Below are 24,151 nucleotides of genomic sequence, written 5' to 3' on the forward strand. Positions count from 1 at the left end.
GACGCATTAGACACCGTAACCATTAAAGTAGACATGCTATTTTTCTCATTAAGTTAATATCGAAACGTAAACGTTTGAATATAAATGTAATAAAAAATTTCTTTTTGATCTAGCGATATTTATTTCAGTTGTAATTAGTTTCTCTCTTATTCGGTATTTAAATTATTACCAACATTGCCGACGTTACTACCAACATACAATTAACAATACGATAGTTACCAATAGAAAATAATTTTTTAACGTTTAAAAACTAGAACGTAAGAAAATGATGTATAGACAATAATAGACATCTACGACTTATGAATGTTTTCTCTTGAAATTTAGTAAACGTAATGTGAACACAAGATTTTATTAAAATATGCGTATGGGAAGTCTGTATATTTTGATGCAAAAGATATTATAATAAACAGATTCTGAAATTACATTGTTTATCTTATTTTTATATTGTACTGAATTTGACTCTAAATAAATCATACAAGTATTATTATAATTAATTGTAATTATAGCTATTATTATTCTTCATCATCGCTACAGTATTAGTACTTTAGACCAAAACTGTATTGTTTTATGAAGTAGATACATGTTATCTAAATACATGTTCTTTGCATAGAAATGTTTTATCGACACTAATTAAGTTTAATTAGGTTTAATAATTTCCTTTAACCTAGACCACATGTAACAAATTTAAAATATTGCGTACTTGAGGTTGGTGAGATTAATTATTTACGAGTGAAAGTGTAACTTTATGCAAAAGATGTAAAAACTTATAATTATATAAGAAATCAATTTTCATAGAGTTACACTCTGTGAGACATAGTAAAGCATCAGCTATTGTAACAAGATTTACAATTCAAAAATGGTCTATGACCTGAAGGCCACTGTATTCGCTCGAAAATATCTTGTAACGAAATGTATGCTTGAAAATGGCTGTTTCAGAACACAGATATACAATGTATACGTCACTAGACGACCTGCTTGATTAAATAACGTATTTCTAATACACAAAAATATAATGAACAGCGTTGTTTCCTCGAAGGAACTTGACGACAGTAAAATGTCGCACAGGGCTATGCACAAATGCGGATGTTTTTATCTTCAATGAATAGCTATGAGACCTGACTCTAAAAGTTTTTGCAATTTTGCTGCTACATCTTTATTCTTCAGGTGGCTATAAATAGAAAAATTATAATATTAATATAAAATGAAAAAGATTGTTCTAATATAATAGATCTAATGGATTGATTATACTTACTCTTGTAAAGCTCTAGGATCACTTTGCATCTGCTCTAATATAAGTCTCATCGCAGGATCCCGTAATATACTTTGAACTTCTGGGTCTGCCATTGCTCTCTTCCTTACTTCCTCGGGATTGGAACTAACAGAAACGGCACATGAGCGATATCCTTCTAATGCTTCGCTATTCGAAGGATCTAATTCCAATGCTTTTTGGTAAGCAGTAAGTGCTTTTCCTTGTTGTTGCATTCCCTGTAATATCTTCCCTTTCCTTATCCATCCTTTGATAAACTTGGGATCAATTTCAACACATTTCTCGCAATCCTTCAACCCCAGATCGAACGCTGCTAATTTCGTATAACAGGCAGCTCTGTTGCTATAATATTTTGGGTCATCTGGATTTCTTTTGATAGCCTCTGAGTAATGTTTTATAGCTGTTGGATAATCACCCTCTTTGTATTTTTGATTTCCAAGTTCCTTTTCTTCTTCTGCTTTTACTGGGTCGATATATGCTTTTCTTTCCTCTTCTTTGATGATTTTATCAATATCTGAAAGAAGAGTTTTAATTTCGGGTGTTCTGTGTTCTGACATGGATTTCTCATAATACACTTTAGCTTGTTTCCAGTTTTCCATCTTTTTATACGCATGTCCAATTCTAGTGAATGCTTTAGCTATTAACTTAAAGTCTGCTCTATTTTCTCTTCCAACTTCAATGGCCTTTTCACATTGAGCGATACATTTGTCATATTCTTTTTGTTCAAAATATACTGCTGCTATGTTTAGTAAGTAAATAATTTCTGTAGGATCTAATTCTACTGCTTTGTTATAGTGTTCAAGGGCTGGCTCAAACTTCTTTTGTTTATAGGCATCATTGCCTAATTGCTTTTCACGCTGTGCAAGCTTCTGAGGTGTATTACAATCTTCTTCTTCTTTCTTCGGAGGCTTAGGCGATTCTTGTTTAGGTTTCGGAGGTTCTGATTGCTGAGATGAGTTTGTTTCTATTTCCATGTCAGTATCCATATTCATTAATACACTAAGAGTTGTAAGTACCCGTTTGTCCGTTAGCATCTCAGCAGCAGCCTCTGAATTATTTCTGAGAGTATCTAGAAGTTTTAAATATTCTGGATCTAATAAAAAGCCTTTGGTTCTAGGATCGTTCGCAAGCTTCACAAATAAATCTGGTCTATTGAAGGGATTTGACGTCATTAACCGTTGAGCTTTCACTTCAGCCAAACCACTTTGAAGTTGGGCATTATCAGGTTCATGTTGCAGGCCAGTTTCATATGCTTTGATAGATGCATTTAATTTACCTAAATAAGCCAATGCACTGCCCATACGTGAATATCCTTTTCCCCAATCAGGCTTTAAACTTACAGTTTTCTCAGCATCTTCCAAAGCTTGTTTGTACTTTCCTGCTTTAGCATACGCTGCAGATCTATTACTATATAACACATGATTATTTTCATCTAAGCCAATTGCTTCTGTATAATGTTTAATAGCCTCTTCATATCTTCCTTCTTGTAAAGCAGAATTACCTTTCTGTTTTAGTACATATACCTGCAAATTTAAATTTAATAGTTTGGTATCATTAAATTGGAATCTCAAGGAAATACGCAGTAACAAAAGATCGAAACGTCCTTTCTAGACAGTTATAACAATGTTAACTTGGAAGCGAAAAATATCGTTTATTTAACGAGCATAAAAAATGTTCGATTTTGTATATAAACGATCATATCAAAACAAAAAATTCAATAAAAAGAAACAAGAATTGATATCTTTTGTAGTAATCTAATAGAATGTACGAGAAAATAGTGCGGCGAGCAAGGAATAAGACAATTCTTAAAACAAAGCGTGTTCAATTAACAGCATCATGGATAAATACAGTGCTTTTCAAATTAGCAACTTTTTAACCTTAAGCAATGCGTGATAGTAATCAATGTGGCAAGAATGTTTACCTGGTCCATAACGCTTGACTTTAGAACAGTAATACTTTCGTTCTATTTTTCAGAACTCGTTCTTTTATCCTCAAAGATACGTGATGACTCGTGAAGACACTCGAGCCGGCGCAGATTTTCAGAAAGCTCCAGAAATGGACAACTAGCGCCTCTTCTCAATTGTCGAGAAACTAGTTATACGCAATGCCTTTTTGTGATTATATTCCACAATTTTCTAGTACCTTCGAAAAACATTCTGTCCTTCTTTTACATGCAATTTGATTGCGAGCCTAGTTTCACATTTAATCCAAATTATACTATATTCATTTGTAAAGTATTTTCTGCTTTGCAATGTATACATACATAAATTGTATTTATTAACATTTTGTCGACTGTTGGTACATTACGCTTTATATGTGATTATATTTCACTATCGCGATCTCTCTATACACATATGTATATTCTATGTGTAATTACATAATATTATATTTTAATATATATTTCATCATATTTTATTACTATAACCATTATTACCATATTTACATTTCTTCCTAAGTTATAATTTAACCTTAAAAATATGTTAAATAAATATATATATATGTGTGTGTGTATGTACTTAAACACAAACAATCATAATTGTAACTACGCCTTTAAATTAGATATTTAGATTCTCTTTAACAGAATTTTGGCCTTTAATTCATGTTTTGTATGGCTTATTATTATAATTTTTATGTATGAACTTGTATATACATTACATTACAAATGTATTATATACATTTTACTAAAAAAATGGTTCCAATGTTACAGTCTAAAGACTCTCAGATTTACGATACAAGTTAATCGTAGAATCCGAACATGGAAGCGTATTAAATAAAAAAGGACATATATGTGCATATATTATAATGATTCACGAACGTAGGTGCATTTTAAGTACGATTAGTACGAACAACTTTGTGTGGTAAAATGTTTAGTGTCCAAGGTTGCTTGATCTGACATTACTTTCGTTGCCACAGAACCTGGTATTTCCATCGGCAAACTGGAGTAACTGGGGAATCCCAGATATTTGTCGTGTTGCATTTTTTCGTTCGTAAGCAGTTCGATAACCGTAAAATTATCTCTAGAATTATATTTCGCACTCGGATATTTTATCATACAATTCAGAATATTTTTTGTTACATTACAAGGAACATAATACATACATACTTTGTAAAGATAGAAGATTCAGATTATTATATTTTCAATGTAAATATAACATAATATAAATGAATTACTACTTACAGCCAAAAAATTAGTAGACGATTAGTAGAATCCTCTCTTTTCCAAGAGCCAAATATATCCCGGAACCTGTGCACTTCGCAGACCGAACTCCCCCAAAAAGGAATAAGTCTACAGACTTCTTAGAATGCCTAGACCATTACACATTACGAACTCGAAATAACCAACAACCGGTCTTTGCTCCATATTTTTACGCCGGCTTTTGCAAAATTAGCTATAACATTTTATTCTTCTTTGAACTTTCATATTGCAGTTACTGTATTTATTGCCTAATAATCAAAATCGAATCTTATATATTTGCTAATGCTTGTTAATAATTATTCGCTATTCGTATTTATCGGCAAAAGAAATTCTAAAATCTATGATAAATTTTCTAAGACTTTTTATTGCTAAAAAAATAATTATCATCGTTATGTAACAACGTTAATGTTATCCTTCTTTTACTGCTGATACCGTAAAAACAACATATTTACGATACTAACAAAACTTGACTATATACAACAATAGGGAGAGGGAGAACGAGGAAATTAATATATGTTAAACATTCACAGTAAAATACCGAAGTATTGTGGCGTAATAAAGCCCAGTACAGCTTTGATACGTTCTTTGATAAATAGTCCTATTCATAAGTGTTATTTCGGTCTCTTTATCTAATATAAATTATGTGTATGTACACCTTAAAATGAACAATGAAATTACGAATGTTTTGTTACATACTACTTTTTCTACTTTTTTATATCAGCGTAGATTCTTATTTTAAGTCACTTCTAAACGTACGGATGTCACTGCTACATACTCACACTATTTGAATAAAAAAGTCTGATACTTTCTTCTATATTTACAGAACGAGATCATATGATCTCCTAAGCGTAAATGTAAATCCTTTGCAGTCGATTATCTATATTGCAACGATTCTATTTGTTTCTAACGTTATCATTTCTCTCGTTACCGAAGTATAGTAGTTGCCTCTTACTGAAGCACTTTTGCATTAGACATATTTATGTATTTGCTCGTCCTTCGTTACCTCGTGTATTCTTTCGTTTTCTTCGTTTTTACAATACATTTCACACTGATTTTGCTAATTAGTTTTAAGTAAATAAAACATATTCGATTTGACGTGATTAATACTTGCACTTATCGGAGTTCGAACTATCTCTGTCTACCCTATGTACCCGTATCGTGATGTATCGTCACGACCATTTATCAAGATATCATCGGTAATGATTTCTCGATGATATTATAATCAATTAAATAATTCATCGTACAACAAACCGAATTGTTAAGTTAGTCAACGTATCGATAAATATTTCTATACTTTGACACCGACCACGTTTTGTCGAAGTCTCACGATCGCGGGTAAATAATTATTAGCTGCAGAGCTTTCGTCTTCATCACTGCTGTCGGAATCTGACTCTGGAAGCGGTTCCGGTGTTGCGCCCAGTCTTACTAATTCCCTTGCGAGTTGAATATCGTAGCACAGAGCTACCTGATATGCAGTGAGTCCGGCGTAGGTTTGCGTATCCAAGCAAGGCTTGCACTCCTGAAGGAGGAACGCGACCACTGACCGACACCCATGCTCCAAAGCGAGGTGAAGAGCTGTTCTCCCCGCCAATGCTTCTCTGGCTTCAAGATCCGCTCCGAGGCGTAGCAGAAGCCGTACCAACTCCACTTGACCCGATGAGGCGGCTATGTGCAAACACATTTCTCCTGAAATGCAAAGCATAACATTTACATAAAATATAGAAAGATTAACATATGATTTACATATGAATTATTAACGTATGATAACGTATGAATGAATACTTTGTTTGAGACATTATTCTACGATTAAAAAAAGATCATTTATGTCAATACACGTTCGTACGTCTTTAACGAGGGTGGAAACGCGTACTTCTCATAACGATGCGACCGAGTCACATGCTTCTACAAGATATAGATAGAACTAGGAAGACGTGGTGAATCATTGTCGTCGGAGGTTTGGCTGGCGTCCCGCGGTCCAAACTAGGTTCGTACCGATCAAAGTAACTGCTAAAATTAACCTCCCTTGTTACCATCGGCAGCATGTACATTGGCGGAATATAATTACTAATTTTGTTGCAGTTGAACTCGCCTCGCAACAGGGAGCTTCAGCGAGCTGATTTCTACCGCGCAAATATTTATGTTTCTATTCTTATCGAGACGTATCGATGCACGATGCGCGAAACGCAATTGCGTTAGAAGTACATAAAGAAATAGATTATTTATATATTTCGAAATTTCTCGATATACTTAAACGATAATGTATTGACAATTACCGATTTGCTCTTTATTATGAATGATCCTCTTAAGCAAGGAGATTAAATTTTTATCGAATATTTCTTCAGTTTTCATTCTCTAAAAATAGAGAATCAAGAGCAACGAAAGAATCGTTATCTTTCTTTTTCCTTTCTCGTATCGTTCTCTCCGAAGAAAACGTTCAAGGGTGAAAGCATATACGTGTCCACCGATTTCCACGCCATTGTGGGGTTTCCCAAGTCGAATCGAGTCGAACCGAGGCAAGAATATCACGACACGCAAATAGTCGCGCAGGTATTTTTAAATATCAAAAACATCTGCTTCGAGCTTTCTGTCTCATCGCGCGCCGCGCGTGATGTAACGCGCGTGCACGCACGCACAGACGACGCGCCAAAATTCCGTCGCGTGTATTCCGAGCTTAATACCGCAACACTCTTTTCTCCTCACTTTCTTCTTCCCCTACCTAATTGCTTCATCCGTGAAATTCTCTAGGCGCGTCTCATCGACCGAATCACCGCGACTACACTTGAACCCCTAACGTTGCTACTCCACTATTGAATCATACGTATCATGAAAGGCCGTATGTCTTTCTAATTTAAGCCTAGTTATTCGAGCATGTGCTTTTTCGTTCGCTTCGATAAAATTACACACGCGAATGTTTACGTTTTAGCTTGACAAATCGATAAGACGTAAAGCACGTTGTACGTCACCGGTATGTACGTACGACGCAACGTAAGAATCAAGTAACAGACACGCGAGCTTGCGATTAGATCAAAAATCCATAGCAAAAGCGTAGCTTAATTTATTTCGTCATGGTCCAAAATCAGCCGTTACGCCAACAGCTTGCCATTCCATGTGTACATCCATTTTATAAGCCTAGAATGGAGTATATGGATGACGTTATGTGGGAATTCCGGAGCTTTGTAAAAGAGCTAACGTTCAACGTTCGATTATTCAGGCATCGCAATTTGAAATATTTAACGTAAAACCACGGATATATCAAATTAGCATAGCAAAAGGAAATCTTGTAAATGTAATTACACCGGAGTCTGTGAAAGATGCATAGACAACGGATACAAAAGGCATAGTGGAAAAGATTTCTGACTAAACTTTTCTTCGAAGCATCCGTAGCACATTTAGTTGCAACTCGAATTCTCGTTTGAATAGTCACTGAAAAGGAAGCTACTTTGGAATTACGAATAACGCGATTGTTACTTGGAAATGTCTCGAAAAATCCTATCTGTTTGAAAGTGACGAGTGGCATTGATCACTTTTCTCAAAAATATCATGAATCGTCAATAATGGAATTATAGTTTAACTTCGTGGAATTTCCGAACGAAACAAACGGAATAACGGATCATTCTCGATCCTCGATGAAATCATGGGAAACCCGCGCATAATCGTGGTTACAGAATTGTTCTTCGTGCGCGGCGCGCGCGCGTGCGATGCCAATGACTGTTGTTTCATGCGGTAAAAGTTGTTAGGATTTTCCGAGATGCTTCGTTTGTCTTTTCCGCGAGTGATACTAAACCCGCGTCACGCGCGTTTCCTGCCTTCTTGACAAAACATCTTATTCCATGGGTTTCTTTTTATTGTCCATTAATAAGGACAGGCTTTGTTCTCAGTGTTTTTTGTGTCATACATCATCGTCAAATGTTCAAGGATTTGACGAGTATACTGAAACTACTTTGTGTTGCTATTATATTCATTCATTCATAAAATATTATCACTGATGAGATTTAAACAAATGTTAATTCACTGAAAAATGTTAGAGTAAGCAAGGTGAAATGGAGAAAAAATGAAGTGTATGAATTTGTCAATTACCATCGTAATTCCGTTGTTCTAGGTTTTGTGGCAGGGCAGGTATTTCCTTTCCTTGGTGTAGGTAATTCCTCTCAACGTGTGTTAACGGATCGGTAAGGGCCTTTGCGGAGGCAAGGTCCCCGGTAGCACACGCCAAATGAAGGGCTGTGTTTCCGCGGAAATTCCTCAATGCCGGATTTGCACCTGCCAAAATAAGCCGTCTAACGATCCTCGGTTGTCGCGTCAATACGGCCAGGTGCAGGGGCGATTGGCAGTCATCGTTCAGGATATTTAAAAGGCAGACATGTGGCGCCATTCTTATCAAGCTGAACGCAGCTTCCAGAAAGCCTTGCACTATGGCCATATGAAGTAGCCTGTGAGAGAGAGAGAGAAAAAAAAAATAAATGATTACTAATGGCTTTAAGGAAAGATGTTTGCGTAAAGATGAAAAAGAATGTGTTGCAATTTTTCGCTCTGTAATGGGTAATCGCGATATTACATTGGTCATTGGTGGAGATAATGTACGTATTTACGCGAGTAGGCTTCGACCTCGAAGCGCCACTATAATTTCTTTTCCTCATTTCGGAATTTGTTTCACAGTTTATTTTCTCTGTACAAAGGTCAATGTTTCGTCATTTAATGATGACGCGTGCAACGTTTTGATAGAATTTTCTAATTGTATAACTCGTATTACATGTTATAATACGAAAAGAGGAAAATGGTGTAAAAAAATTTGTATATAATTGTTTGAAGTTCCCCGGAAGTTATCTCTGAAAGGCATTGGTCCTATCGTCTCATGTCGCCTTGTACTCTTGTTGACGTATCACAATTTGAAAGGATCTCTTGGATATATATCTCGCGATTACAATAATTTAATTGGTCAACGTGTTTCGCCTTGCGAAAAGCATATGAGACGATCGGCCGATCTACGCGCATACGATGACGCGTAACAATATTTACTTCGATTAACATATTTCTCGTATGATCAGAAAAACAACAGCTGTACTTGATTTAAAATACCATTTATCATATCATTTAAACGGAATGATGGTACAATTATCTTTTTTATTTGTTTTGTTCAGAATTCTTAACATCTACGATGCTTTCTTTATGAGACTATACATATGTATTACGTGTATTATATAAAACACTTCCTACGTTTTAATCGATACAAGAAAACAGGTTATATGTAAATCAAGTCATTGTTTCATCATACAAAGAAAAACATCCATTGAACGGAATACGTTATTATTATCGTAATATCGACCGATACGTTCGAAAACAATAATGTCACTTAAAACTCTTGAAAGTAACGCGGGCTACAGGTTGCTTCGAAACGGAGCATGCGCCGATCTGCATATACATACGTGAAATTAACTATCACTTTATTTTGCTCGCTAACGATCTCGTTAGTCATATCGGAAATTTCAGAAACATGACGTCTTTACGATTCTACTTGTGACGCACATGACACGACACGTGCCAAGTTAATCGGAATTTATATATTGTTAAAACTAGGTCAAATTTGTTTTGAAAGGGAGAAATACATAATATCTAGATTACTTACGTGTCACCATCGTCGTCCTGAGTATAGTAGAGATGCCAAGGTTCCTTATTGAACGGTTTGTCAAGGGATTGATGCGGCTCATGTCGCAACGTTGAAGCATCTTCTTGCTCGAGTTTTGCGGAGATTACCGGAGTCAATTCGACAGTAGGTTCAACTTGAACCTTGCCGCTTGCCAGAGGATTTAATGTAACTTGTTTCAATGTAAGCTGGCTCAAGCTTTCGCTTAAGCCAAGATCCACGCCGCTATCTGCTCTCATTGGTTCCGGGGCGACGGGTGCGGTTGTTGCAGCATTCAATTCGTAGTCGCACAGCTCCGAACTGATTTGGAGATTCCCACTGGAGAGAAATCCGGAATCGGCGTGGCTCGAATTACGTTGATCTTCGCACTTTTGTTGTTGTTCGTTTTCTGGAACATTGCTCTCCATCGGTGTCGTTCTCGGCGAATGCCACATCTTTTCGATATCAATATTCAATCCGCGGCCGAAAATCTACTTATTTCCCGCTCTGCCTGAAGGAAAACTATCATGCGACTCGTATACACATATACACAGACACACAGAGCGACGCACTGTGTATACACCACTATGTATACTTCTCTAAAATCTTGACACGGCGAATCTATGTAGCTTTCCGTGCGGATACTTTAATCGACTTTTACGATTTCGTTCGATTGTCCTTCCTTCTCTGAACAAGAATACATTCGTCTCTGTTTCGTTCGTTCGCAAGCGACGCCACTGCTCCGTTTATTCGAGCAATCATTCGATTGTCGTTCGCCTCGAACAGCTGGCTTCTTTACGTGTATTCGGTTTCTCGTTGTCGTCGCATTCTCGTTTTGACTGTGTGTTCGTAAATAACGGTGGCTAGTGCACGTCGTTCCACGATAATTTCGCGTTCATCAGAAAATTTCACGTATTAGTAAGGAAGACGGTTTCAAAGGAAAGGTTAGGTCTGTTGAATAAAAGTTTATGTTTCTGACGAAGAACTGCAGAGAAAGAAAACAAAATAATATATACTTGATAACCGTACGAATTTGTAATTGTGTCGAAACTCCACTCAACGCGCTGTCTGGAAACGAACTAATCGTGTAACGTTAGGTGACGCGCTGAGTAACTTCCACGATGGCCGCTCAGCACAGTGGAACCTCTGGCGGTATCAGCGGTTTGTGAGCTCTCAAAGGGGAAAGGTAGGGGTGGGAAAACCCATCATCCTCTGGCAGGGCCAGCTGCGCGTATACACTGTGTACTCAATTTAACTTGGCATTCTTTAGATAACCAGTTTAGAAAAAGAAAGTTGAGTCGGAAACTCCATGAAATTCCCACCTTATTTACCGCATATAATTTCGCAATTTTACACGGAAGTAGTTTGATGGATTAGTTCATTTCTTTAAGCAAATCTTTATCTTCCGATATCTACGAACATATATCATAGGAGTATTTCTAAATAAATTATCAATTATTATTTATAAAATTACTTTTCAGGTAATGTACAAAACGGTCTAAAAGAAAAGTAGATTCAATGCTAAAGTTTACTACAGTATCTGATCGATTGCAGAAGAAATTTTTCGACGTCGCAACATTGCACATGAACGCACATTTTCTCTCTTTACAGTCATTTACCTGGTCGTAATTTATCTACTTGACATTCGTTTCTTTACCTTTATTATTTTTTGCGAAGTAAAAAGGCAGGTATCCGTTTGCTAACTGAGAATAAAGGATCTAATGAACTATGGCTTAAATCTTTATTTCTCATTTGAATTATCGATAAATTCAAATCAAATTTTATTAGGTACTTAAGAAGTGATGGGAAAGCGTTAAGTTATTGTGAACGAGTATGTCAAACGCGTATATGTTTCTGCAGGAACATGCAGATTTCACCGTTCTACTTTCTTTTTGAATTGTCAATCCGTATGATACATACTCACCGGAAATTCCATCGGCATTTCCGACTTAGAAGATTTACCAATATTTACAAATAATTTCAAATACTACGGTATTATAAAGTAGATATACTATACTATATATAGAGAAGACACGTTGGTACGATGCGCTCTGAAAGTGAATCTCGGTCCTATTCATGGGAGTTTAAATATGGTTTTCCCCAAAGATGGTTACTGATACTCGACCTTAAAACAAAGGGAAATCGTATTTCTTATCGTCCGTTACACAAACCGTTAGTATATCGATAATCCCAGGCCGCTGTCATAATATGTACTTTCTTATTTCGGAAACAATAGCTATATTATTAATATACTACATAAATGAGAGTGAAAGGTCACTGTGAATTGATGAAGGTTATAAAAGCATTTGTAAATGATAGTCTTAATCTGTAGACCAATGACAAATGAATTATATAATTTTATGTAATCGATGGTTAATAATGAATAGAGTATTTTTCATGAATACTATTCCTGTTTGTGCAATCATATAAATCTTTCCTTATCGATCTGATAATGTGTGATAGAAATTTGTCACTGACCTTGTGTGAAAAAAGATGTGACCAAATTTTTTTATAGTAACGATGAATGAGAATTCGGTGCGAAAGCTATCTGGGAAAAACCTAACTGTGATAAGCTCAGTACGTATACATACACATTATATCTGCATTGTTCACGAATTCATCTGCAAAATTCTCCGATAGATACACCATTCATTATCAATAACTTAGCTATCGCACCTTGAATTCACTTTTTGTACATTGTATATGTACCAAGTGCGTCCACACGATTTGATTTTTGATGTCGATTTTATTTTCATCTATAAAGTCTAGAAATGTCCTCAATGGTAAATAAGTTTTTCAAAGAACAATAGCACCACTTGATTACTTGTATTCTACAAGGTTAAACATATTGATGATGTTTTAAGTGTTCAAAGTCTGGATAAATACGGTGACTAAAAGTTGAAGCGGATAAAGTATTAGGTCATTTTATTGTATCCTTGTTACGACAATTCGAACTGTATCCTTATTACGATAGAAATAAAAATAAAACATATTATATTTTTTAACTTTTTTACGAAACAGCTCTGTAAATTTCTTATGTATTATATTGGAAAGTATTATTTATACAATAATCTGCTTGTCAAATATTTAAATTATTTTCGAATAAAAATTATAAGCAGGTTTAAACAAAATACAAATAATTTATCGGAAAAAGTAATTATATATTTCTTAAGTCACTTACCCGTTTGAAGGTGTCTAGTCGCAAGTACAACAAATGAAAATCACGTTAGTCGACTTGATCGATTTCTAATGAATTGCTTGCATCGTCTTCTGTTAGTAGGGAAGAATCTGTAGTTACATATATTATTCTATGTATAAGATTAGGTTAAAAATAGATTAAATCTTATGATAGAGACAAATAAAGTAACTCACTTGAGCACAAGGCGCAATGCAGCGCATGCAGACAAGCTTCCAACTGTTTGAATCAACTGCACGCTGTTATACGGAATTTAAGTTTACACGGGAAATTCCTAATGTAAGTAAACATGAATATGCGGGTTCATAAATTTTTTAAATGCAATTTTGAATAAAAACAAATCATGCACTTTCTTCTATATAGAATTAAGATTTAAGTGTTTTAAATACTTCATAAATATATATATTTCAATAAAATTTGGGTCTGATAAACAAAGTATTTTTTTTTAATGAATATAATTTTTATTTTAACAGAATATAAAAATAATAATATCATATACTCTTATGTTCAAGAATTCCTTGTCGTATCAATGGTTCACATACAGATCTTGGTAGCAAATGATATGTATTCTTTTTTAGCAAAATAACTTGGCCATCATCTAATTCCAATCTTCCAAAATCCTCTACACATTTGACCTGAAATAACATTACATTTTGTACATTTAACTGTTACTAGAACAATGTTTGAGTATCTATTTTATATATACCTCTACATAAGGAGTTTTTGGAGGTACCATGTTTGTTGTTAGATTAAACCCATGGTCTTCTCCTAAAGATCTCATGTATTTAGCTAAAGACTTATTATATGACTGAAACCATTGAATTTCAGCATTTAATAGATTGGAATTTATTTCTGGTGGTAGAATGCTCCCTAATTCCCACCGTAATTCTCTTAGTTTTCTCATTCTGTTATATATATATGCTAAGACACATCTTTTATTTCTTTTTAATGCTGTATGTCTCAACTGTACCGATGGCAATAATGCCATATTATCATCATTCCTAATGACATTGCTGAAAGTTTATTCAACAATAAGCTTTTTCTAAGTTTTAATTTTTACATTGTTATATCTTATACAAACCTATCTGCTACATTTGCATCATAGAGACACTGCATCTCCTGTAAAACTTCTTTAACAAGTATTTCCTATAAATAAATCATTTTTTTAGATCACTACTTAATTATCTCTAATATAATCATAACATTATTTTATCATACAACCTACATTGAATGGTAATATATCAGAATATAAATCTAGTTCTGAAATAAGCTTAAAGCCTTTTCTTCCATACATATTTTAAAAATATAGTTAAAAATATATATAATACTACTGATAATAATAAATACCAAATTATTTTAACATCAGCTGTTGAGTACAGTACTACCGACTGACTTTAATAATGACTACATTTAAAAATGACCAGTTGCTACATAAACTAAGTCATTCATGTTCAATGATAGTGACATCTACAAAATCTTTGAGTCTAGCGACATCTCACGTCAAATTGGACATTATCGAAAACATTTAGGTTATTTTTTAACAATAAACCGTGTTTGGATGCAATAATAAAAAACTCTTTTATTGAAATGTTATCGCTTAGAAATGTTATCACAAAGTTAGAAACATATTTGCAACAAGCAACGTATTGTACAAAGGCTGTCACGGAAAATATCCATCCAATCATTTCCAAAAGAAGTTATGAAGATGAAAATTATTTTTACCAAAGGCCGCGCGAAGTATGGCTAGAAAATTTGGATACCATTGAAAAAAAAAAGTTAGGACTTGTCTTTCTACATCCCGACATTTATGGAGCATCTCCTAGGATAGATATAATTCATGAAAACATACGCTGGCAAAGAATGTATCGCTTTGTGGTAATTATTACATCTCATTAATTACTCCTATTAGTCTTAAATCTAGAATGACAAAATGGGTAAATTAATTTTTCATTTTAGTGCTATGCACATACAAAAGTACGTTCAGAAGTAAGAGGTGGTGGCAAGAAACCATGGCCACAAAAGGGACTAGGCCGTTCCCGTCATTCAAGTATACGTTCGCCATTATGGAGAGGTGGTGGTGTAGTACATGGACCTAGATCTCCTACAACTCATTTTTACATGCTTCCCTTTTATAAAAGAGTTGCTGGACTTACATCTACATTATCTGTTAAATTAGCTCAAGATGATTTGTATATTGTTAATGATTTGGAAATTCCATCCAATGAACCATCATATATTGAACAACTAATAGAAGAGCGACATTGGGGACCTTCCGTGTTGTTTGTTGATACTGATGATATCATGCCTGGAAACATCTCAGAAGCAACTGACACAATAAAGCATGTAAATTTAATGCCTGTATATGGTAAGTTATATATTAATACATTTTGATGTTATTTAATTTATATCACCTTCATTATACATTTATTTTCCAGGCCTGAATGTCTACAGTATGTTAAAACATAATACTTTAATTCTTACTGAAAGAGCTGCACGTTTAATTGAAGATAAAATATTGTACCATTTACATAGGCCAGATTATCGTAAATTAATGGCAAAGTTTAAACTTAGTCAGCAATAGAAATTAAAAAATAAAAGCATGAAATATCAATCTACTTCTTGTCAAATTGCATTTATTTTCTGTAACAGTCATTAATTTCTTATAACAATTCAATATGATCAGTTTTAAGTTTATTTATATCAAAATAAAATTTTCATCCCTAGTTGAATAAAGATCACTTTTTTCTTAGTGTTGGCATACTAGTTGACTTTTTAGGAAGAGGCTGCAAGTATAAATATCAATGATATTAAGGAAAATACAATACTGAATTATAATTATATAAAAATAAAGACCCTTACTGTTGGATGAGGATCTTCACCTAACATTTTTTCACGAATGGCCCATCTTATGCTTGCATGTTTAGCTTCCCCAGGAAAAGACATTTGTTTCCATTCCTGTTGATATTTTTGATAAAGTAAAACTGGATCAGTCTTTCTAACATTTTTACTTTTTTGGACGTCTGGTTGCAATCTCCATGGTCTAATAACTATATTGATATAAAAAAGTGAAATTGTATTTATATGTTGTAATTTAATTATATTTATGTTATATTTATGTTCATATTTACAATATGATACATGTTAGAAACTTACATGATTTTGTTCCAGAATGAGTATTTTTTGTAGATGATGTACTTTTTGTGTGGCTACTTCCAATATATCCTTGCTGGTGGTCTAAAATGTTTGGTGCACTCATAGGACGTACTGATTGCAAAGGTGTTGATTTTTCTTGAACTTGTATTTTATCATCTTGTATTTTTGTTTTACTTTGTGTTTCTATATGGAAATCTTTTTTCAAACACTCCTTATATTTATTTTTACTTTTTAAACAAAATTTATTATCTACCTCTATATTATTACACGGCACAACAGTAGATTTAACATTGCAATGATCTTCTGTTCTCATGGATTCAGATTTTGACTGTATCATATTTATTTTTTGACCTACATTTGTATAGTTTTCTTCAAAATTTGTAGGATTTTTATTTTCTTTGTCACTTGATAACTTTGTCACTATTACCTTTACAATGGTGTCATCAAAATAAGAATTAGAAGAATTAGTGGATATAGTGTTTTCAATTGAATGAAACTCTGTTTTTTGTTCTGTAAGAATTTCTTTAATCATATTTTTTTGCTTATCTATTATTTTTCTCTTAATTTCTTCCCTTTTTTGCTCTCTTTCACGATCTTTTATTTTCCTATACAACTTTAAATCTTGTACCAAGAAAAAAGAATATGAATTAGAACCAGTATGCAACAATGCTAGTTACAATGTGCATAAAATATTTAAATATTAACTTATAAAATAAAAAAAAAAAAAAGATATCAATAATATTACCTTTCATAAATGCTTTAAGCTGTTGCGCTGTAATTCCAACAAAGCCTAAAGAATTAAGAAGAACAAGTACTTCTCTTGGGTCATCATTCATAATTGATAAAATAATATTGATTTTTAACAATAAACATTAGCAATAAAAATTGTGATTGTTTGTTTTCATGCTCGCTATTCAAATAATAGAAACGTTGAAGTCGGTGATTTCACTAACCATAAATTATCTATAATCGTTTAGATGGTCATACGAATATTTATTTAAGAAAGATTGACTCAAAATATTGAAAAATCATTTTACTATTTAAACGTTTTAATTTTTTCATTTAGAAATACAAAATTCATGTATTTAATTTTTTAATACACTGTTATTATTTACATACAATATTTTATAAGCACAAAATTATAAGTGAGTGAGCACTCTATAGAAGCGCTAGAGGCTTTCAACTGAAATCTAACGGAACTTCAATCGCCATCTCTTAGGAGAAGTATCAACTAAGAGGAGCGTTCGGAGAAATTTAAAGAGTGGCTAGAACGTACTATAGTAGATCAGGAAATCAAACAAATTTATAATAAAAAGAATGGTAAATATTAATCATTGTAAATATTGAAAGAAATAAATAACATGATCAAGCGTTTCTTTTAAATATAAATTTGTTTCTTTCGCTACAAAATATTCCAAAGATATTTATTCTACGAACAATATGATCGGTAACTGCGCAGAACCTTTCACCTGCGCTTGATTTAAGATTAACGAAGCATGTTTAATTGTTCATCAGTCTGAAAACTAATCTTCGTAGAAAATGTCGTCGGTAGCATATATCGTTTTTCTGCTTGCCACAGCAGTGGTAAAAAGCCGCTTTACAGGTAATCCTCTCTTTTAATCGTATGCCATTAAAAGTTATTTTTGACTATGATTAATAAATTCAAAGTGTATTAGAACAATTATGACTATGATTGCTTCCCAGATATATGCGCCTCAAAAATTTACACATTGAACGTTCCGCACGTAGTGCGTAATGGAACTGGACCAATTGATCTTTCCTGCATTTACAATGTCACTAAAGACGAGAACGGTCTTGTAATAAAATGGTACCATAACAAAGACCAAATCTATCAATGGATACCACCAAGTAATACTAAACATAATTGAACTTCTTGAGCGATCCTGTTCGATGTATGACGTTTTTTTCTTTTTATTGTAACCCAACTATAGTGCCACCTCAGGATATAGGAGTGATAGATGGATTTGCTGAATATCCTGAACAAAATTTAAGACATTCTAATTCACAATCCATAATACATTTGAAAATGGCCATAATCGAAATGAGCGGAGAGTATACTTGTATGATTAGCACGTTCCAGGAAGAGGACACGAAAGGAACAAAAATGATTATTTATGGTAACTCTGTGATTGTAAATAATAATCGAATAATTTATGTGATATACAAAACTATTGCTTAATATTGTATTACAGTGCCAGAAACTAATCTGTCCATTCATGTTTCTTCTTTCAATAAAAGTCATTTGAATCTAACGTGTGTAGCAAACGGAGCACAACCGCGACCGATACTAAAAATTTATATAGAAGGAACTGAAGTCAATAATTATTATGATAAAACTGTAGACACAATAAAATATAAAAACATCCTTTTTGCAACACGCAGTGCAATCGTAAAAAATCCTTTGGAACCATTGCTATTAGAGTGTGAAATTTCTATACCACACACGGATTATAAACGCAGAGAAAGAATCGTTTATTATCCTAGTTCGATTCGTTCCAATATAGGCATATAAACTAAAAAGAAAATGAAAATATGCGTCTAACTATCTTTTTCTATTTTCAGTTCAAATGTTATCACAGATTAGTAGCGCGTCAAGCTATAAAATTGGCGACGTTATCCTCATCATCTACATAGTGTTATTATTAAAGTAAATAAATGTATAAGACAAAGAGCTTAAGACTTCTATGTATGAAACTTGATGTATTTATGTTATTACCAAATTCTTCACAATCTTTTTAGGATTATAAAGTAATTAGTTCTGATAGATCTATATCCGTACAGAGCGAATTCTAATTATAGTAAAATTTCAAATCAGAAATCTCTCTAAATATCATGTCAAGACAGAAAATGCAATTGCGTGTGCGTTAAGGATTAAGGTGGAAACAGGAGTTGGTGGGGAGATATATCTTCAACCAGCGGTCCTCGGAAAGATTATCACTTGCCGTTCAGCGCTCATCCACAAAGGATTCGTAAGTTGGCATCTTCAAAATTGGCATTTCAAGTCGTGTTATTTAAATTTAGACAAGAAAAATTAATCCGACATAAATTTGAAGTGTTATACGTGTGCTATTCTATCACTTTTTTATAATTCTTTTTTATTTGAATTTAACAGAAAGTGTGTAACATGATAGACGATATAATAACTGCAGTTATTATTTTATTTGACAGTGAATTATCGAACCAGAAAATGAACTGCACTTATGTGGCGCTATTTTTCATAGGTAAGCAATATTTATTTCTCATAATAGAAAATATATTTTTAAAATATTTGTTATAAGTGGAAATATTCTGAAATTTATGAAATAGTTACTTTGCTCGGATATTCTAAAACAGATTTAAAATAAATCGGATTAAAGATTATAATATAATTTCCACTTAAAGCTGATAACATCATTATATAGCACACCACTTAAAGCAGTTGTTACAATGTTATTGCATTTATTGCTGTATTTCTCATTAAAGAAGATAAAACATAAGTACAGTCAATTTTCTTTTAATATTCTTTCCTAATTAACATAAACCAGAAAAAAGGAGAAGAAAAAGAAAAAGAAGAAACTCTAGTCGAAATATGCATTAGCTTATGCCCTATATAGATGCAATAAGTTGTAATTACTTGCTTAACATTCATTGATGATCGTACACCCCTTTCGTAACATACATAAATGCATCAAATACGTTCCTTTATACTTTTTTAAACAAATAATTTTTTAATAGTACTTTAAATATTGCTAACTCGTTTTTTGACAAATTCTTTTAGTTAGAATAAAATAAAATGTATACATAAATATAAATAAGAAAAACATATTTTTTGCAATATAGTATGCGCATTATGGGTCTTTGGAGAAACTTTATCTTGCGAACAGTGTGGCAGAGAATGCGCCGAGAAATGTGGCACACGACAATTTCGTGCTTGTTGCTTCAACAATATGAAGAAAAGACAATTTGATCTTGGATTAAAATGGAGGATGAGACCACAGTTGTATACGAATTGGTTGTATCCGAATATCGACATGTACTGATTATTTGTCATATATTTTGTATTTGTATGCCGGTATGCTTCATTGAAACAAGAAAAGTTTTATGTACTCAGGGATAATTACTTTAATTATTGTTATAAATATTTTTATTTTGCATTGTCGTTGTTCTAAATAAGAATATTTAATGTACCATAATTTTCTTACGTTATCAAGTGCAATAAATTAAATATATCGAACACTTTAAATACACCGTTATTATTTTTTATTTTTTCTTAGAGCATATTTAAAACATGTTAGGAAAATAAAAGATAATGAAAAACTCCCTTTATAAAAAATATAATATTTATTTTTATATTATTTTTACATTCGATATTAACATATATTTACATATACTGTATTTAAGCAATCCAATTTTTTATACGTTTTATTATTTTTTTTAATGGCATTGACTGCCTACTTCCATCAGAACAAATTTCCAACTTGTCTAATAATCTTTTGCCTTTATTTCTAATCACATTCCATTTTAATTTATCCAAACCAGGATACGATTCTTTGTTTAGAAGTATCATTAAATCTGATTTATTATTGACACCATCGAAGGTAATTAATTCTTTTGAGGTATTTTTTACCATTAAATTCTTTAATTTTTTTTCAGAATTTTTCTTCCTCTTTTTGGTTACAAATTCATCTCTTAAATCATTGAAATAAGATTCTCGATTATTGTCCTTAATATTTGTCGTATTTCCTTCTGTTTCTCCGATTTTTGTGAACTTTTTATGTTTCTTTCCATCAGCTATTGATGTATTTTCAATACATTTTAAATTAAAAGTATGACGATCTATAATTTCTACAGAAAATAAATTTTATAAATATATTATATATAAATAATATTTCTTTTTATTATATGATTCGTAAATTTGCTTTTATACCTCCTGCATCATCATTAGAAACAACATTTTTGATCTCACTTGGAACTGAAATATGTATAGCATTTTTATTTTCAACCCATGAAAATTGATTTTCAGATTTTGTTTCTTTGCTGTAATCTTGCATATCACAATCTAGATCTTCATCTGAATCATATTCATGTGGGGTAATTAATTTAAACATCGTATTCTTTAATCCATAATCGCTGGGAATGCTATATAAATACAAATTTTTTAACTATAACAGTTTTGTGTAATAATTTATTATATTTGTTTTCTTTTACATGCCTTGAGATAGGGTTATCTATCCATGGTACTGATAGCCATGATTTTAAATCATTTGTAAGTTCGTAGCCTTTGGGTAGCCAAGATAATCCAACAAATTCAAAAAAGTGTAGGTATTCGTATAAGTCATTATACCATGTACATGCTTTCTTAACTAGATACCTTGACAAAATCCTGTAGCAAAATATACCAATACTCCATAGCTATAGCTTATAAATTTACACTATGTAATACAAAAATAACATACCATATTCTACTAACAACAGCATATGCAGTAATAGCAGTAGACCAGGCATGACCTAAATTTATTCTGCATTTAAGAAAATATGCAGCATGTTTACAGACCTCTTCCAGACGTAATATAAGTTTTGCAAAACCTTGTGTTTTAACCAAAACATATTCTACCATTTGTTTACTAGATAATGTAATATATTTTTTATCTATTTCAACATAGCTCTTCAAATTTTCATATTCCTTTTCAAGTGATAATGACAAATATTTGAGCAAAACTTTATTTATTTTAGACATTGATTTGACACCTTTGTCATTTCGAAATTTTCTTTTCATACGATAAATTAATCTGCTTAAAATTGCTGCTTCTTTGTGCAATAATTCTTCAGAAGTTATATCTTTTATAATTCTGTCTAGTGTTAATAGAAATGCAGATGCATCTAACAGTGACAAAAATAAAAAAATATCATGTATCTATTTATTAAATGAAAGATTATTCGCCTTTCGTATAAAAAATGTATATTACAATATTTTTTTTTTTTTTTTTTTATTTATAAGCAGAATTAAACTTACCAAATTTATGATGTTCGATATGACAACTTGCATTGGGAGGACGTTCTAATTGCATGCAATTCCATATTGCTTCCATGCTGATTAATTATTTTAAATATAATTGATTTTTAGTACTAATTACAAAATAAAAACATAACCTCACTTTTTGCTCATGTAATACCAAGAACGCGCTAATACATTTTATTTATTTTTATTAATGACTTATAATTTATAATGTATAAATTGAAATGAAGCATATACGCTCAAATTCACATAAATGTAATATATATTCGTGCGAATGCATGTATAGGCATACGCATGTAGCCAATACTATCGACAACAATATACTGTTATTCCTCGAAAATCTGTAGGTGGAACAGGGGCAGGTCGAGACAATACAGGAGAACTTGGTGAAAGATCAAGAGGAAGTAATTTATATACACCACGATATCTGAAACCCCCTTGCACAATAGGGCGGTACATTAAATTTGTCCATGACCCGTGACGTTGTGGCGAATTTGCAGGTTGTTTAAATCTCCAATACACAATTAAAATACATTAATAAAGGCGCAAGTAATGAATGTATTACATTATGTATAAAATCTCTATTATGTTCAGATTCAATAAATTATTATTAAATTCTTACCTGACACCTTTTATTGGTTCTATTTTTCGTAAATATGGTTGATTAGTTCTTTGTTGAACAATATTTAATAAAGGCCAGTTACATGTCGTTACCATGCAACCGATTCTATTAAAATGATCTAGTGGACAGAGATCACATATTCTTTTATCCATCATAAATCACTTGTAAATTTAAAAATTAGTAAAGATTTATTAATTCTAAAAATTAATTAAATAGCGCGGTTATCTTGAGCGAAAGGCCTGAATATTGTTATAATAACATTTGTTTTATATTTATTTATATATGAAATGTATACTAATATTTATATACAACACAAAGTTCAGATCAAACATCATTAACACTGGACAATAAATGTTTTATTCGTGAGGTAATTATATTCGAAGGACCGATTGGGATTGGAGTGTAAAATAGGTGAGATATGGTTCAACAAGCATATGATAAACACGGATAACACCTGATTGTTCCAACGTAAAATAATCCACCAGTAATAACAGGTGCCCTGAAGACAGGACCGGCTTCATAAGGAGCTGGGACTGGTTTAGGTATAGGTGCACAGGTAATACACGGGTGACCTGTGCAGGGTGGACAAACGAAAGGGCGTGGGGCGCAAGGTAAGAGTGAAGGTCGAGGCGGACATGGCATGCAGGTGACTGGCATAGGTGGACAACAATTAGGTTTTGATTCCAATTTGCAAGGTGAAGCAGGACGCGTATAGCAGCAAACAGGTTGAGGTGGGTACGATATAGAACAAGGTGGGCATTGTGGATCCATTGGTGGGCAGCAACCGCAACTAAAACAATATTTAAGTTGACCGTTATTGCATTCATCAAATAATAAAATACTTCACCCTTTCGATCATACCTTTCGATCATCTGTTTTAAATCGTTTTTCCCATAAGGTCGTTCACATTTTGTCATTACCGACATTTGACTCGGCAATGTAATCTGCAATTACACAACTACAAATTTCATTAATCTTATTAAAATAAAAGCCTGAAGTTTGGTATTAAAATAATAGAAAGGTGTTGATAGACGATTAATAATTTTTGCAAATATAGACAAATTCAATTATTACGTGATAG

General features: G+C 32.8%; 7 protein-coding genes, 1 long non-coding RNA gene and 1 pseudogene across 12 annotated transcripts; 3 read left to right on the plus strand and 6 right to left on the minus strand.

Moving 5' to 3' along the window:
* Window positions 1-419: 419 nt before the first annotated feature.
* On the minus strand, window positions 420-3,395 carry LOC132910048 (stress-induced-phosphoprotein 1). The gene is made up of 3 exons (XM_060965473.1): window positions 3,189-3,395; window positions 1,253-2,790; window positions 420-1,168 (listed from the first exon to the last, which is right to left on the minus strand). The coding sequence occupies exons 1-3, from the start codon at window positions 3,195-3,197 to the stop codon at window positions 1,096-1,098; spliced, it is 1,620 nt and encodes a 539-aa protein (XP_060821456.1). The 5' UTR covers window positions 3,198-3,395; the 3' UTR covers window positions 420-1,095.
* A 1,412-nt stretch (window positions 3,396-4,807) lies between these two features.
* On the minus strand, window positions 4,808-11,211 carry LOC132910056 (NF-kappa-B inhibitor cactus). The gene is made up of 3 exons (XM_060965494.1): window positions 10,087-11,211; window positions 8,541-8,893; window positions 4,808-6,149 (listed from the first exon to the last, which is right to left on the minus strand). The coding sequence occupies exons 1-3, from the start codon at window positions 10,536-10,538 to the stop codon at window positions 5,752-5,754; spliced, it is 1,203 nt and encodes a 400-aa protein (XP_060821477.1). The 5' UTR covers window positions 10,539-11,211; the 3' UTR covers window positions 4,808-5,751.
* Window positions 6,315-6,709, plus strand: LOC132910082 (uncharacterized). The gene is made up of 2 exons (XR_009658680.1): window positions 6,315-6,447; window positions 6,543-6,709. It is a non-coding gene; the product is annotated as an uncharacterized LOC132910082 (long non-coding RNA).
* On the minus strand, window positions 10,990-14,729 carry LOC132910069 (DNA replication complex GINS protein PSF1-like). 3 transcript variants are annotated; one of them, XM_060965517.1, is made up of 6 exons: window positions 14,505-14,729; window positions 14,361-14,425; window positions 13,986-14,292; window positions 13,779-13,914; window positions 13,456-13,518; window positions 10,990-13,353 (listed from the first exon to the last, which is right to left on the minus strand). In XM_060965517.1, exons 1-5 carry the CDS (start codon window positions 14,571-14,573, stop codon window positions 13,508-13,510), a joined length of 588 nt encoding a protein of 195 aa, XP_060821500.1. In that variant the 5' UTR covers window positions 14,574-14,729; the 3' UTR covers window positions 10,990-13,353; window positions 13,456-13,507. The 3 variants fall into 3 exon arrangements, with proteins under 3 accessions (XP_060821500.1, XP_060821499.1, XP_060821498.1); XM_060965516.1 differs by having other exon boundaries at window positions 10,990-13,371; XM_060965515.1 differs by having other exon boundaries at window positions 10,990-13,371; window positions 13,456-13,553.
* A 79-nt stretch (window positions 14,730-14,808) lies between these two features.
* On the plus strand, window positions 14,809-16,145 carry LOC132910066 (large ribosomal subunit protein uL4m). Its single transcript, XM_060965511.1, has 3 exons — window positions 14,809-15,154; window positions 15,236-15,644; window positions 15,715-16,145. Exons 1-3 carry the CDS (start codon window positions 14,867-14,869, stop codon window positions 15,858-15,860), a joined length of 843 nt encoding a protein of 280 aa, XP_060821494.1. The 5' UTR covers window positions 14,809-14,866; the 3' UTR covers window positions 15,861-16,145.
* LOC132910063 (uncharacterized) lies at window positions 15,893-17,928 on the minus strand. 2 transcript variants are annotated; one of them, XM_060965504.1, is made up of 5 exons: window positions 17,470-17,928; window positions 17,178-17,395; window positions 16,433-17,053; window positions 16,139-16,326; window positions 15,893-16,062 (listed from the first exon to the last, which is right to left on the minus strand). In XM_060965504.1, the coding sequence occupies exons 2-5, from the start codon at window positions 17,266-17,268 to the stop codon at window positions 16,015-16,017; spliced, it is 948 nt and encodes a 315-aa protein (XP_060821487.1). In that variant the 5' UTR covers window positions 17,269-17,395; window positions 17,470-17,928; the 3' UTR covers window positions 15,893-16,014. The 2 variants fall into 2 exon arrangements, with proteins under 2 accessions (XP_060821487.1, XP_060821486.1); XM_060965503.1 differs by having other exon boundaries at window positions 17,178-17,928.
* A 2-nt stretch (window positions 17,929-17,930) lies between these two features.
* On the plus strand, window positions 17,931-19,416 carry LOC132910068 (uncharacterized). Of its 2 annotated transcripts, XM_060965513.1 has the most exons (6): window positions 17,931-18,035; window positions 18,137-18,301; window positions 18,385-18,570; window positions 18,646-18,936; window positions 19,016-19,100; window positions 19,193-19,416. In XM_060965513.1, exons 1-6 carry the CDS (start codon window positions 17,972-17,974, stop codon window positions 19,203-19,205), a joined length of 804 nt encoding a protein of 267 aa, XP_060821496.1. In that variant the 5' UTR covers window positions 17,931-17,971; the 3' UTR covers window positions 19,206-19,416. The 2 variants fall into 2 exon arrangements, with proteins under 2 accessions (XP_060821496.1, XP_060821497.1); XM_060965514.1 differs by lacking the exon at window positions 19,193-19,416 and having other exon boundaries at window positions 19,016-19,124.
* Window positions 19,417-20,754: 1,338 nt separating this feature from the next.
* Window positions 20,755-22,754, minus strand: LOC132910075 (uncharacterized; annotated as a pseudogene).
* Window positions 22,755-23,316: 562 nt separating this feature from the next.
* LOC132910073 (sperm mitochondrial-associated cysteine-rich protein-like) lies at window positions 23,317-24,150 on the minus strand. Its single transcript, XM_060965521.1, has 2 exons — window positions 23,932-24,150; window positions 23,317-23,860 (listed from the first exon to the last, which is right to left on the minus strand). The coding sequence occupies exons 1-2, from the start codon at window positions 23,994-23,996 to the stop codon at window positions 23,494-23,496; spliced, it is 432 nt and encodes a 143-aa protein (XP_060821504.1). The 5' UTR covers window positions 23,997-24,150; the 3' UTR covers window positions 23,317-23,493.
* Between the last annotated feature and the right edge of the window lies 1 nt (window position 24,151).

This window comes from Bombus pascuorum, chromosome 8, assembly GCF_905332965.1.
Source record: "Bombus pascuorum chromosome 8, iyBomPasc1.1, whole genome shotgun sequence".
NCBI lineage: Eukaryota > Metazoa > Arthropoda > Insecta > Hymenoptera > Apidae > Bombus > Bombus pascuorum.